At 33.2% G+C, this 13,002-nt stretch overlaps 2 protein-coding genes and 1 long non-coding RNA gene across 5 annotated transcripts in view; 1 reads left to right on the top strand and 2 right to left on the bottom strand.

Moving 5' to 3' along the window:
* Positions 1-156: 156 nt before the first annotated feature.
* On the bottom strand, positions 157-5,134 carry LOC106870987 (E3 ubiquitin-protein ligase Midline-1). Of its 2 annotated transcripts, none has more exons than XM_052977276.1 (2): positions 4,955-5,134; positions 157-2,604 (listed from the first exon to the last, which is right to left on the bottom strand). In XM_052977276.1, exon 2 carries the CDS (start codon positions 2,601-2,603, stop codon positions 1,356-1,358), a length of 1,248 nt encoding a protein of 415 aa, XP_052833236.1. In that variant the 5' UTR covers position 2,604; positions 4,955-5,134; the 3' UTR covers positions 157-1,355. The 2 variants fall into 2 exon arrangements, with proteins under 2 accessions (XP_052833236.1, XP_014772719.1); XM_014917233.2 differs by lacking the exon at positions 4,955-5,134 and adding an exon at positions 3,902-4,319.
* Positions 5,135-5,265: 131 nt separating this feature from the next.
* Positions 5,266-7,187, top strand: LOC106871006 (uncharacterized). Its single transcript, XR_001409615.2, has 3 exons — positions 5,266-5,449; positions 6,521-6,569; positions 7,033-7,187. It is a non-coding gene; the product is annotated as an uncharacterized LOC106871006 (long non-coding RNA).
* Positions 7,188-7,832: 645 nt separating this feature from the next.
* Positions 7,833-13,002, bottom strand: part of LOC106870990 (glutamate--cysteine ligase catalytic subunit) — a 16,013-nt gene continuing 10,843 nt past the window's right edge. For both annotated transcript variants that reach the window (XM_014917238.2, XM_014917237.2), the window contains 7 exons: positions 12,719-12,831; positions 12,026-12,112; positions 11,578-11,682; positions 10,728-10,809; positions 10,077-10,147; positions 9,598-9,715; positions 7,833-9,162 (listed from right to left, as the gene is read on the bottom strand). In XM_014917238.2, coding sequence (XP_014772724.1) covers positions 8,999-9,162; positions 9,598-9,715; positions 10,077-10,147; positions 10,728-10,809; positions 11,578-11,682; positions 12,026-12,112; positions 12,719-12,831 — 740 coding nt within the window. In that variant the 3' untranslated portion in view covers positions 7,833-8,998. The remainder of the gene's footprint in view (positions 9,163-9,597; positions 9,716-10,076; positions 10,148-10,727; positions 10,810-11,577; positions 11,683-12,025; positions 12,113-12,718; positions 12,832-13,002) is intronic.

Consider the following 13,002-nt stretch of genomic DNA (forward strand, 5'->3'; position numbering starts at 1 on the left):
ATACATACATACATATATATATATATACATACATACATATATATATATATATATATATACATACATACATACATATATATATATATATATACATACATACATACATATATATATATACATACATACATACATATATATATATATATACATACATACATACATATATATATATATATATATATGAAACATTTAAATATTCTTAGATCATAGAAAAATTATCGAAGGCAGCTTGTAAAAGTCAGAATAAATTATACATATAAAATGTTTTGGAAGATTTCATCACATCGATAAATTTTGAAAAGGAGGCACAAATATATAGATTATACACTCGTATACTGAGTATACGAGTGTATAATGAACTATATTAACCCTCTAGCATTCGGTTTACTTTGTCATATGTAATGCTTATTTATTCACAATGCTTGGAGCTCTGAGATTTTAATGACATGATTCTATGTTTCTAGAATGATATTGTAGGGTAACCATAAGAGGTCACATCGGACCAGTTTAAACATAATACAGGTAGAATATTTTGGCCAGATATGGCCAGTTTGAATGCAACAGGGTTAAATTTGTTTTTCCTGCAAAATATAAGTAGAGATGTGTCTTACATGAAAGTTCATCTTATATACAGGCAAATATGGCAATTGACTTGTTTTAATGAAATGAATTCAGTCTAGTTTTGTCTCTATTGATGGTTGAAGGCACTAAATGTGTAATATTTTTTAAATGGCAGAGCTAATCCACTGACCAGCACTTCAGGGCCTTTGTGTACCTTTAGTGGAGTCCACTTTGTTGCTAGTATTAAGACCAGGTCTCAGAGCTGGCATTATCTCAAAAACCTTGAAAATATGTCATGGCCACAGCCCTAGTTATTCTAAAACATAAAAGTATTGAAATACAAATACAGAAAAATTTAACCCTTCAGTATTCAAATCACTCCATCAAATGTAATGCTTAGTTAATCCTATTATTTTGAATTAATCATGCTTTATCTCAGAGCTATGACATTTTGATGATGTAATTGTTTATTATTAGAATGACATTGTAGGGAAGGTGTGACAGGCCAGAACTGGCCAGTTTGAACATAAAATTGGCAGAGTATTTGGGCTGGAAACGGAGAGTTTTACCCTTTGGCATTCAGATTTCTGTCAATTCTTATTTATTCACATTATTTTGATTTAACCATGGATTATGCAGTAGTTTCAATATTTCAATGATATGATTGCTTATTATTAGAATGACATTGTAGGACAAATGTGAAAGGCCAGATCAGGCCAGTTTGATCATAAATCAAGTAGAATATTTGGGCTGGACGTGATTGGTTTAAATGTTAAAGGGTAGACCGGAACTTTTTACCAACACAATACAAAACTAAGCAATAAATACAACTGTAAGCTAAAAATTAACCAAAAATTACAATTTGTGTTTTCATTAAAATTCTGATAAACACCTGAAAGAACGGCAAAAAAGATAATGAGCCGCAAGAATATTTTAACGAGTCCAACCTTTTTCTTTCTCTTTTCCACTCTTGGGAATATTTCAACTTTTTCAGTTTCATAATAAGGATAACCAAAAAATGGTTGAAATTTAAAACGCCATCTTTGGTGAAATTTAATTTTCTTAAGCTTAAACGACCGACGATGAAGATTTTCCTGTTCTGCTTCAATTCTGCTGAAAAATTTTGAAAATTCATGCATCGTTGGGAAATTAGTTTCTTCGTCTTTCATTTGTTCAAACACTTTGCTTCCGCGTTCTATACTTTTGTAACAGTTCTGCAATTTGGAATAATGTCGGTCAAGCTCGTGAATAAGCTGACTTTGCCACATATTGACCTTCTTCACTTGTTCGTTGACGGAAGCCTGCACTGCATAAAGAAACTGGTCACGACTGTCGTAGATTTTACTTAAAACTTCATCACGAGAAGTTGTTATCTGATTTTTCACCAGGTCAAGCTTCAAAAGTTGTAAATTGATTTGCTCTTTAATAACTTCGAGATATTCAAACTCTTTTTCGGTAAGTTCTTTGAACGTACTCAGCATCTCTTTGAGTGGCTTAGTTTTGTGTCGATAATGAGATTTGTAATAACACTGTAGGCAAATATCTTTACTGCAGGTGACACAGAACACCTGTAGATATTCACCACTATGCAATTGGCACTCTGCTTCTGGTGGTTCCTTAGGATCAGGATAATTAACTTGAAGAGGTACGAGTATGTTCTCAATGGAATCCATGTGTAAGGTAAGGTTGTGTTTGGTTGCACACCAGCTACACAAATCCATGTTACATTTGCTGCAGTTGTACTTGGCCAAACGGCTGTCTTTTGTACAGGAGTCACAAATCTTCTGTTCAAAAGATGTGGTGATTTCTTCTTTGAGAGAATTAATAAGAAAATTGGCAGGAAATTCTTGAGATGTTGAAATAGTTGCACGACACTGTGGACACTGTATCAAGCGCATGGACGATGCATTTTTTAGCTGTTGTAGGCACTCATAACAAATAGAATGAAAACAAGGCAGCAGCCTAGGATCTTCGTACTCATCAAGGCAGACGGGGCAATTCAGGAGACGCTCTCGAACCCGGCGCAGTTTCAGATTTTCCATGCTGTAACAAATAAGCAAAAACAAAATGAAATATTAATCAATATCATAAGAATTTATAAACTCTTGAGAGAATATGATATAATTCTTTTGCGCAATACTGGTTCTAAAAGCATATCACATAAAGCTATAAATATTGGTATCAAATTTCGGCAACAATTACAGTGGAGGGGTCAAGTTGATTATATGGACCCCAGTGCTCAACAGGTACTTATATTATTGACCCTGAAGGGACAAAAGGCAAAGTCGACCTCAGTGGAATTTGAACTCTAATTGTTGAGAAGGCGTTGGTGTTGCTTTGGCAGAGGTTTGTGCTCTCTGGGTGCTCTTGTTACATTTGGTAATTGGAACTAATACTACAAGGCTTTCTGTCCACCATACTAACAAATTTGCCAGGTCACACTAACGACCTGCATGTCACTCTAACCCAACCATTTAATAATTGCAACAAATACTGTAAGAATTTCTGTCTACCGTGGGCAAGTGTCTGCTATTGTAGCCTCAGATTGACAAAAGCCTTGTGAATAGATTTGGTAGATAGAAACTGAAAGAAGCCCATTATATACATACATATACATGCATGAGCGTGTATGTATGTATATTATATATATATATATATATATATATATATATATTCAAACACACGCTACGCACAAGTCAGTAAAATCAATAAGGTAGTGAGATAATGTGAATTAAGAACAAAGTTCAGTTCGCACCATTGCAGGTTTAATATGGCCACAGAGATTAACACTGTTGTTGATATAACACACACACACGCGTGAACGCAAAGATGCAAAACGATATGGAGGAAATAATATTCGAATACCAAAGGCAGAGTAAAATAGTATTTTATTGAAGCTGTAAAAACTTCAGAAACTATTACTCAGAGTTATACGTTTTTTTTCTTTTCAGCTGCAATAAAACATTATATATACGTGTGTGTACATAAATATATATATATATATATATATCGCTTGACAACCGATGCTGGTGCGTTTACGTCCCCATGACTTAGCGGTTCGGCAAAAAGGAGACCGATAGAACAAGTACTAGGCTTACAAAGAATAAGTCCTGGGGTCGACTTGCTCGACTAAAGGCGGTGCTCCAGCATGGCCGCAGTCAAATGACTGAAATAAGTAAAAGAGTATACATACACACACACACATATATATATGTAAAAACATACATATATACACATAAACATAAACAAAATGGTTTAATATTGAATGTGTAACTATAAACAATATTAAATCATTCTTTATTACATAAGAATCGCTTAATAACAAAATGCTTATACATACATGTTTTCCAACGATCCAGCAACACAATATATTAATCACCCAAATAAGCTAATACTAACGGTTTTAGTATTTCAAAATTAAACATACTAAGAATAAAGATACTACCACTACTAATTTTAATAACAATTATACTAATAATAGACACCACAACAAGCAAATCACGTTTCTCTTAACTGATTCCGACTGCTGGTTTTTGCTAAGGCGAACGGACCCACCCACACAAGTGTTCATCCAAATTGAAATGATACCGAATATATATTGTTCTTATATACTGTTCTTTAATATTTAAAAAGAAATCCGATCTTAAGGTAACCAGTTATTTTTAAATTTAACTTCAAAGCAGCCACAGCCAATAAGCTAATTAACATGCGAGTTTCTGCATTTGCGAACCGGTCTACAGGAAAGAAATAAAATTCTATAAGGCTATAATGTATTTTAGCGGCGTAAAATCTCAAATGTCGCTGTTGAAGTTTTCCTTTCTCTATCCTTTCGAAAGGATGGAAAAGCAAAGTCAACCTCGGCGGAATTTAAAGACGGCTAACTTTTCTGCCATTTCGCCGCTTTATTTTCAATCCATATATAAAGATTGATTTCAAATTTTGGCGCTGTCAAGGTGGTGCTCCAGCATGGCCGCAGGGCAAGAGATATAAAGACTTTATAGAAAACATGAAGCTACAGACATGCGATGCACGTAAAGACGAATGGAATGTGATCATGTGTGGGATGCTATTGATCATAGGTATGCTCATTCAGGACTGACCTAGGGTTAAAACAGCTACAACGATAAACAATGGAGACTAGTCGACCTGGTTGTTGAACTTGCTAGAAATAATAGCCAAATCTATCTCAGATCAAATGTTATTGTATTAAAACAGTGTAAGGACAAACTGGGAAATAAATATTGCTGAGTTAAATATTATTTTAGAAAATAAACATGCTTTAAATGTGCTTCCTTCACCGGACTAAAATCTATGATAATTTTATTAATTCCATCCTGCTAAATAGCTCGATATCATAAATGGATTCGTAGAACATAGAATAAAAGAAACTTACTTGAATATTAGTGTGTGAACAAACAACAATGACACGGTTAATTAATCAGAATAATGAATGAATCATAACTTTGGTGTGTGTCTGAACAGTTATAGAACTCCTTGTTATGTTAAACATAAACCAGACATTGTGAAAATGATAGTTAAAATAATTATACGGATGCACAGAAACAATAAATTCATTGCAACGTATTTATTTCTAGGAAAGAATAACACAATTCTTCCGACGACTACACAAATCAAACATTATAGCGCTTAGCATCTCCCATACTTCCATCCGACCTTTAATTACTTCAGCGCATGCTTCGGTCTCTTCCTCTTCTTACCCAGCCTATTGGTGGTTGTTGATTTCTTCCGTGGTCAATTTCAGGTTTTTCAATTAATTCATCCACAATGGTACACATGAGTCCAGAAATGAAATCTCGTGTCAGCAGTGTGCTGTGGTTAGCTAAGACAATATTCCATGTAGGATTTATTCCTTCTGTACTTTATTTAGGTGAGTTACATAAAACCTTTATTATTAATTAAACTAATTGGTAATTTCCCGTTTGACGTTCGTAAACATCCAATTCATTTTATTTTCAATTTCATTTCAACTCGATTACCCTGTTTTTCCTTGTGTTATTGTAAATCCCACCGAAATACTTACAGATCGGTATACAATTACAACTTGTATTGCTTCGTGTCCCCGCCGTGGAATTATTGAAGAATTCTCACATGTGCCCAGGGCCAATCTCTCTATTTAAAAAATATTTCTTCCTCTCTTTTTACTCGCTGTTCGTAGTGTGTACCACTTATAATTACGAAATGTTTTATTGAAACAAACTTTATGGATCACTGATTTTACTAACGTCAAATAGGAAATAATTCTGTTATGGCTGTTTCGTTCCTTTAAATGTTTCACGTCTCATTCATTTAACCTTGAAAAATTAATGGGGTTTCCAACTCCAAACCCCTTGTTGGAACTGATTTGTTATGAAAGAAATCTTTGTTCATGATTAACGTTAAATTATTATTCTATGGCATACCTGCACAAATGTGATTCCCTACCTATGATTTCGTTTCTTCATAACCTTCCGAGAAATGGGTATTCTTAAATGAAATTTTGCACGAAGTCGTAACGGGTCTCAGACTGTATATATTGACCGGTGTAGATGACAATTACATCGGAAATTAATGTTAGAAAATGAGAAAAGTTGACGGTCGCGTCTACGTATATACTGGCAGACCTCGCATAATTAAGTATTGGGGACAATGTGATCGATACAAACCTTGACGAAGGTACTACGGAATGTGGCTGCAGCCCCTATATTATTTGAAACCAGTACAAACAAAAAAAAATGTGTATATGTATATATATATAAAATATTATCATGTGTATGTGTGTATTACATATAAACAAGTATATCCACGCGTGTGTATTAAATATTAGCATGTGTAAACCACTGCATGCATTGAATAAAATTGGACCCCTTGACTCGTGGGGGCCCTCAGCAACTGTTGTCACAAAAATATTGTTTATTTTTATTTTAATTTTTTTATTTACTGAACACATTTTTTATTGCAGGTTTCAAAAAAGGTGCCGACGAAGGAATGCCAGAATTAACAGTGATGAGGTCAGATATTTTCAGCATTATCATCGTTCTAGTACCAGTACTGTGGTTTACAATTTTTGATTATGAGCCTTTACATTCTGAGTTCAAATTCCACCATAGTTGGATTGATTTCATTTTTTTCCTTTTTCTTTTTTTATGTACTTGATTTCCTTTTCCATGCTTGCTTTCGTTGGACAGAGTTCTTCAAGGCTGATTTTTCTATGGCTTCTTCCCACACAGCCATGCCTGTACCTAAAAATGCAGCATAACGTATAACTCTGAGTAATAGTTTATGAAGTTTTTACAGCTTCAATAAAATACTATTTTACTCTGCTTTTGGTATTCGAGTATTATTTCCTCCAGTCAGTTGATCAATCTATCTATCTATCTATCGATCGATCGATCGATCTATCTATCATGTGTGTTTATATATATATACATTTAGTGCATTCTGAATTATTGTTATTTTCTTATGTAATTTCAGTTTATTGTGGCAGTAAGATGAAACAAAACACCACAAATCATGGTTAGCTGAGATGAAAGATTGTACATATTTGTGAAGAGAAAATATTTACTTCCTGTTCCAGAAACTTGTTAAACATGACAAAATGGTTTTGAAAATAAATCTTTAACTTCCAATCACTGCTTTCTTTTGGTTTTTCAACATTAATTACATATCGTCATCAATTACATATATAAAAAGGTAAAGGTAAAGCTACCTTCTCAAGTCATACTGACTCATAAAGGCCAGCTTCCTGATTTCATGGCATATATATATATTCCCCACCTGGATGGGACGCTAGCCCCTGGCACGATTACTCATTTTTGTCAGTTGTGTGAAGTGGAGCAACATGTAACGAAGTCTTCTGCTCACGAACACCAAACATTGCCTAGTCCAAGAATTGAAACCACAATCTTCTGATCACAAGTCCAACACCCTAAACACATAGCCACATGCCTCCACTGTGTAGTAATAGGTCGGGTGTGTAAGGAGATGGAGTGTTTGTCATGTTGGTGGTAAAATTTATGCTCCAAACACCAGTTTTATAATTTCAAAATCAGTTGGAACAAAGGCAGAGTATTTTAAAAGAAATACACCAATAAAAGGTTTAACAAAACACAAACAAAAGGTTAACATAACATACATTCCATGTACGCTTCAACAGTAACAACAAAGAAATTTTTATTGAATATAATTTAAAAAGTTAAATTCAAAGAGAATTAAATATGAGTGCATAAACAAACACACGTATATACATACAACTGTAGATTAATGACAGAAAATTGAATGAATGACAGTCTTTATTTGCAAATCACTACAATTGTTTCGACACACTCTCACACTTAGTAGTACATAGGTGAGATGGGCAATTATTATCTTAGATCCAAGGTGTGGAATGCATCTCCTCTGGTGATTGTTTAAACATATTCTTCGTTAGATCCTCTCATCGTTTCAGTGTGATAATGTATTCCCAAAGTGATGTGTTGTTTTCAGCAGTTTACAAACAAAACTAAACTTATAGATATACCGACAGATAAAATACAATTTCAATCAAAATACAAAATGCATAAAGAAAGAAAAGAAAAGGGTCAGATTGACTATAAATTACCATTCTCTCTTAATGGTCAGATTATAAGGAAGAAAATTTATATAAAATGGAAATAGTCAAAGGGTAAGTCCACCTTTGTCCTGGGAGAATTTTGAACCTGGGTTCTCATTCCTAAGGTATTTTTCCGATGTTGTTGTTATCATCATCATCATCCCTGTGGGATGAAGTTAAAATAATAGACAGAGAACACCACTGGAAAATATGAAAACTAAAAGAGGCAGCACATATGCTAGGACATAATAACTTCCTAAGCAGACCGAGTGCAGATATGAACAGCATATGGAAACCGGTATTAAGGAAGGATAGGAGAATATTAGATTTATAAGCCCTAAAATTCACTCCATAATTGCCCATGGGCATATAGCATAGTGGTTAAGAGCACAGGCTATTAACTGCAAGATTCCAAGTTCGATTCCAGGCAGTGACCTGAATAATAATAACATTGGAAAAATACCTTAGGAATGAGAACCCAGGTTTGAAATTCCCCCAGGACACCTGATGAAGGCTGGAGAGTACATTGGCCGAAACGTGTTAACAACAAACCAGATGAGGACAAATATCTGTCAAATGTAAATAATGTACATCCTATAAAATTATTGAGTGCTGTATTGTTTTATTTGTACACTGACCTAACTATTTCTGTGTCTGTCTGCCTTTTTATGTACCTGAATATCTGTTTCTATCTATATCTATCCATCCATCCATCTGTCTATCTACACATAAACCCACATATTTCTTTGTTTCACTATAAAATTACTTTGGTTTTGTAGATTATATTTTCTGTATAGTTAATTAAACAAATTAATTAAATATAAGACAAAGTTGTTGGAATATTTCTTATCACTTGATAAATATTTGTGGACATCCTTCTTCAGTGTCGACAATCTTTTCACATTCCATCATAAAATCATAAGTGATTCTCTCACTGATAACAGAATCATTCTTGTAATCCTCATGATTTCTAACAAACTGCCTTGTCCATTGAGCCATTGTCATTATATTTCCTGGAAAATAAATTAAAATAATAAATGGTTTATTATTTATTTTATATGGAAATTATTTGCTGTATTATGTAACGATATCCTGGCTCCATGATCTGAGGCACAAATAGATAAAGCGTTGATTGTTTATTTTCTTTAAAACTGAATTATGGTAGAATGATTTAATTTCAAGAATGATTCTGGAAATGATCTACTCATGTAATTTATGCACCACTAAAGTTTATTTTTGTGAAAAAAAGTGCATAAATTACATGGGTTTTTATAGTAAGTGTGTAATGTTTGGAGTGTAAAAACATTAACAATAAGGATTACTGGGATAAAATACTGCTTAACATTATATTTTGTAACTGACAAAGAAACTAGCATTATTGGGGATTTAATGTTGTATATTTGAAATAACATTTATTAATACTGAGGAAAAAAAATGAATCATTTTACCTGCAGCTTTGTCTGAGATATATTTCAGGTATTGCATTATCTGAGGTCTGCCATTGGCATCATAGTCAATGTAATCAAGATATTTGTGTATGAGAGGAATTAAACCAGGGAAATCATCCTGTTGGGAATAGAATCAAAATGATTAAAAACGAAAAGAATCATGTCAATGCCATAATCGAAACCATTCTGGTTAATCCAAGAGTTCATTGAAGCATTTAAGAACTACAGTTGTCATGCAGATTCTTCATCCCACACATCAGGTGGAACTTACAGAACTTTCTAGAATCTTTCTTGTAGACTAATTCTTACTGACACAAACAATTACCATTTACTTCAGAATCTAAATTTTACCCAATTCATTTTTAACTTAATCCCAATTCATTTAAAACTGATATAAAAACTAGACATCTGTTTCTTTTGGATTTTAGAATTTAGAATCTCAAATAACTGTTTTAGAATATATTAAAAATATTTTTTACCTTTCCATTCATGATGTCATTTATCGTCATCAAGGTGTAAATATCATCAGTTAGTTCACAACCAGCAAAGTCTAAATGACACAAAACAATTATAGATTTATAATATCAAAATATTTGGTTGGTTGATAGAACAAAAATATTTATTTATCATCATCAAATAAAAAAAAAAAAACTCAGAAAAGCGCTATTTGTGCAAGTGAATCAGTTTGTGTGTGTCAGCAATGTTGTTTGTTCAATGCCATAACTAAAGTTGAGAGGTGTAATTTCCTGCAGCTACTTGTATATATAGCCAATGGGTCTGTGTACATGTGGGGAAAATGTACACCACAGAAACTGGGGAACTGCCCCTATGAGACTACATGACTCAGGAAGGACCTTTATCTTATTTATCCTTATGTGTCAGAGACCCCCATCATCCCACCGTCCATATATTTTAAGTACATGACACTCCTTGTACTGCAATAGAGAAACTATAAACCCCAGTAGAAACACTATCATACCTCTAACTAATGTTTGTGACACCCTAGGATGTCCCAACACTCTCAGGTGGTGTGGCCTTTAGTTAAACAACAAAATATATTTCCTAAACAATCATGATATTTAATCAAAGTTAAAATTAATTTCTTGTTATTCTTAAAATTTCTTACTTACCTTTTTGAATATCTTTCTTGAAGTAAAACTTTTCTTTATTGATGGCATCACGCTTCTGTGCTATTGAAATGTTTTCTTCAACCTTGGAGAGAGTGAAACGATAAGGAATAAATAAATATTTCTATTATACATATATGGAGCAAAGAATTCAGGAGAAAATATTTGCAAAGATATTATTGACATACTTATTATGTCCTTTGATTAATTTTAATCCTTCAGCTATTTTATGCTTTTGGGGGGCCTGCAATCACCCATGTTACTGATTCTGTTATTATCATTTTTAATTGTTACACTAGATAATATTAGAGTCAATAATATCTTCACGAATATTTTCTCCTGAATTATTTGCTCCATGTTGAAATTATTTTCACATTGGTGGCTGCCATGATTCAGAGCAAAACAAATCAGCTGCAGTACAGACTTCAACGTGACGGGTGGTGGCTTTCCATCATAGTAACGTGTGGTGAGGAAGATGAGGCTATAATGCCTGTCCAGAAACCGGTCCATGTGAGTCCAAATACTTGAATGTATGCTGAGAGATTATCTTAGCCCATTTGCCCTCAGATGGTTGATTTCTGTAGTTATCATCAGTTTTTTTGGCGATTTAAATAAGAGTTTTGACTGTTATTTCCAGCAGGTAGACATACTTAGTATGTCCTTTGATTAATTTTATATTACACACACACACACACACGTGATCTTAATAGCTTTAAGTATGATCTTAATAACTTTAAAAATGGTAATCTTATGAAAGCAGTGTGTTGAGATATAATCAGGCACTTACCATAGGCCACATATCAATGGCTATGTCAAAGAGTTCAATATTTATTTTAGAGAAATCAATATTTACCTTTGTTATCGGGATCAAAAGGTTCAGTTTGAAAGTAACAATAGCTCGAGTGAGAAGAAGAATAAACACAACAAGAGCAGCATTTTCAAAGTCGGTCAATTGAAGCTGGAAATATAGAAAATGGTTATTAATGGCATTTCAAGACTTTTGAAAGTTGCAAGGCAAAGCAATATATAGTAATATATAAACATTGATATTTATTTATGGATATTTATTTATATTGATATCAGAGGTGACTCCAGGTCATCAGTGTCACTCAGGCTCATCATAGATTTTGCATAAGACATTCAAAGAATTATTAGAAATACTTTTCCAAGGTGTCTCGTAGTGAGACTGAACTCAGAACCATGTCGATGTGAAGCCAACACCAAAAAGCTATGGCCGCACCTATATACAATGAAATATACAGAGATATTTATTACGGAGACAGTTTCTAGTAAAATGTTACCTCCATTGTTCTAAATTCTATTTTCCATCCAGATTTTTCATCAGGAAGTTTCAGTCTTATGCTGTGCCAATTACTTCCAATGATGGTCTAAAACAGAAGGTTAAACAAGGTTTTTCACTGATATAGAACATCTAAAACAATTTAATAATGAATATATTTATACACATATAATATGTACTAGTGAATTATGCATATCATTAATTATAGATTATGAAACCCAGAAGAAAATATGACCATTGTGCATTTAGAATCAAGATGTGTAGAAAAAGTATTTAGTCAGATTTACTATAATTGCAGTGTAAAATACATTGAAAAGGGAACACATTGTGAAGAAAACAAAATGCAAATTTTTAAGTAACCTTTGACCTTTACCAGATTATACTCCACCTCCTGCACTCTATGTACCGATGGTGTATGACTGTTTTGAACACCCAGGGAGGGTATACATGGTATTGATCATGTCACACCCTACAATCTCATTGAGCTGGATCCACCCACTACCAGAACATATCACATTGACCCATAGACTGTGGTCAAAATGCATCCAGGAAATTGACTTTATCAGATCTATGAAAATTTATCTCTGACATAATGAAATTAAAACAGCTTATTTCTTAATTAATTTCTAGCTTCATAATTCACAACGATCTATTTGTAAATTGATAAAAAAAGTATTAAACAAATATATTTTACCTGAATGTGATCAGTATCCTTGGCATTGTCTTGGTGAAGCTTTTCTTTGAATAAAGTGATAGGATCTCTAATCAGGAACTGGGCAATATATTTCGCCATCATTTCATCAACACCTGATTATTGGAGCAACAGTGTGTGAAGTTTTGTTAACTTTAATAAAATACTACACACAAACAGAGACACACACACACACACACACACACACAAAAACATATATACACACACATATACATACATATATACATATATATATATATATATATATATATATATATATATATATA

This window comes from Octopus bimaculoides, chromosome 27 (assembly GCF_001194135.2).
Source record: "Octopus bimaculoides isolate UCB-OBI-ISO-001 chromosome 27, ASM119413v2, whole genome shotgun sequence".
In the NCBI taxonomy this organism is placed as follows: Eukaryota; Metazoa; Mollusca; class Cephalopoda; order Octopoda; family Octopodidae; genus Octopus; species Octopus bimaculoides.

Excerpts from the sequence above, each read along its gene's own strand:
- LOC106870987 (XM_052977276.1), bottom strand. The coding sequence starts at position 2,603 with ATGGAAAATCTGAAACTGCGCCGGGTTCGAGAGCGTCTCCTGAATTGC.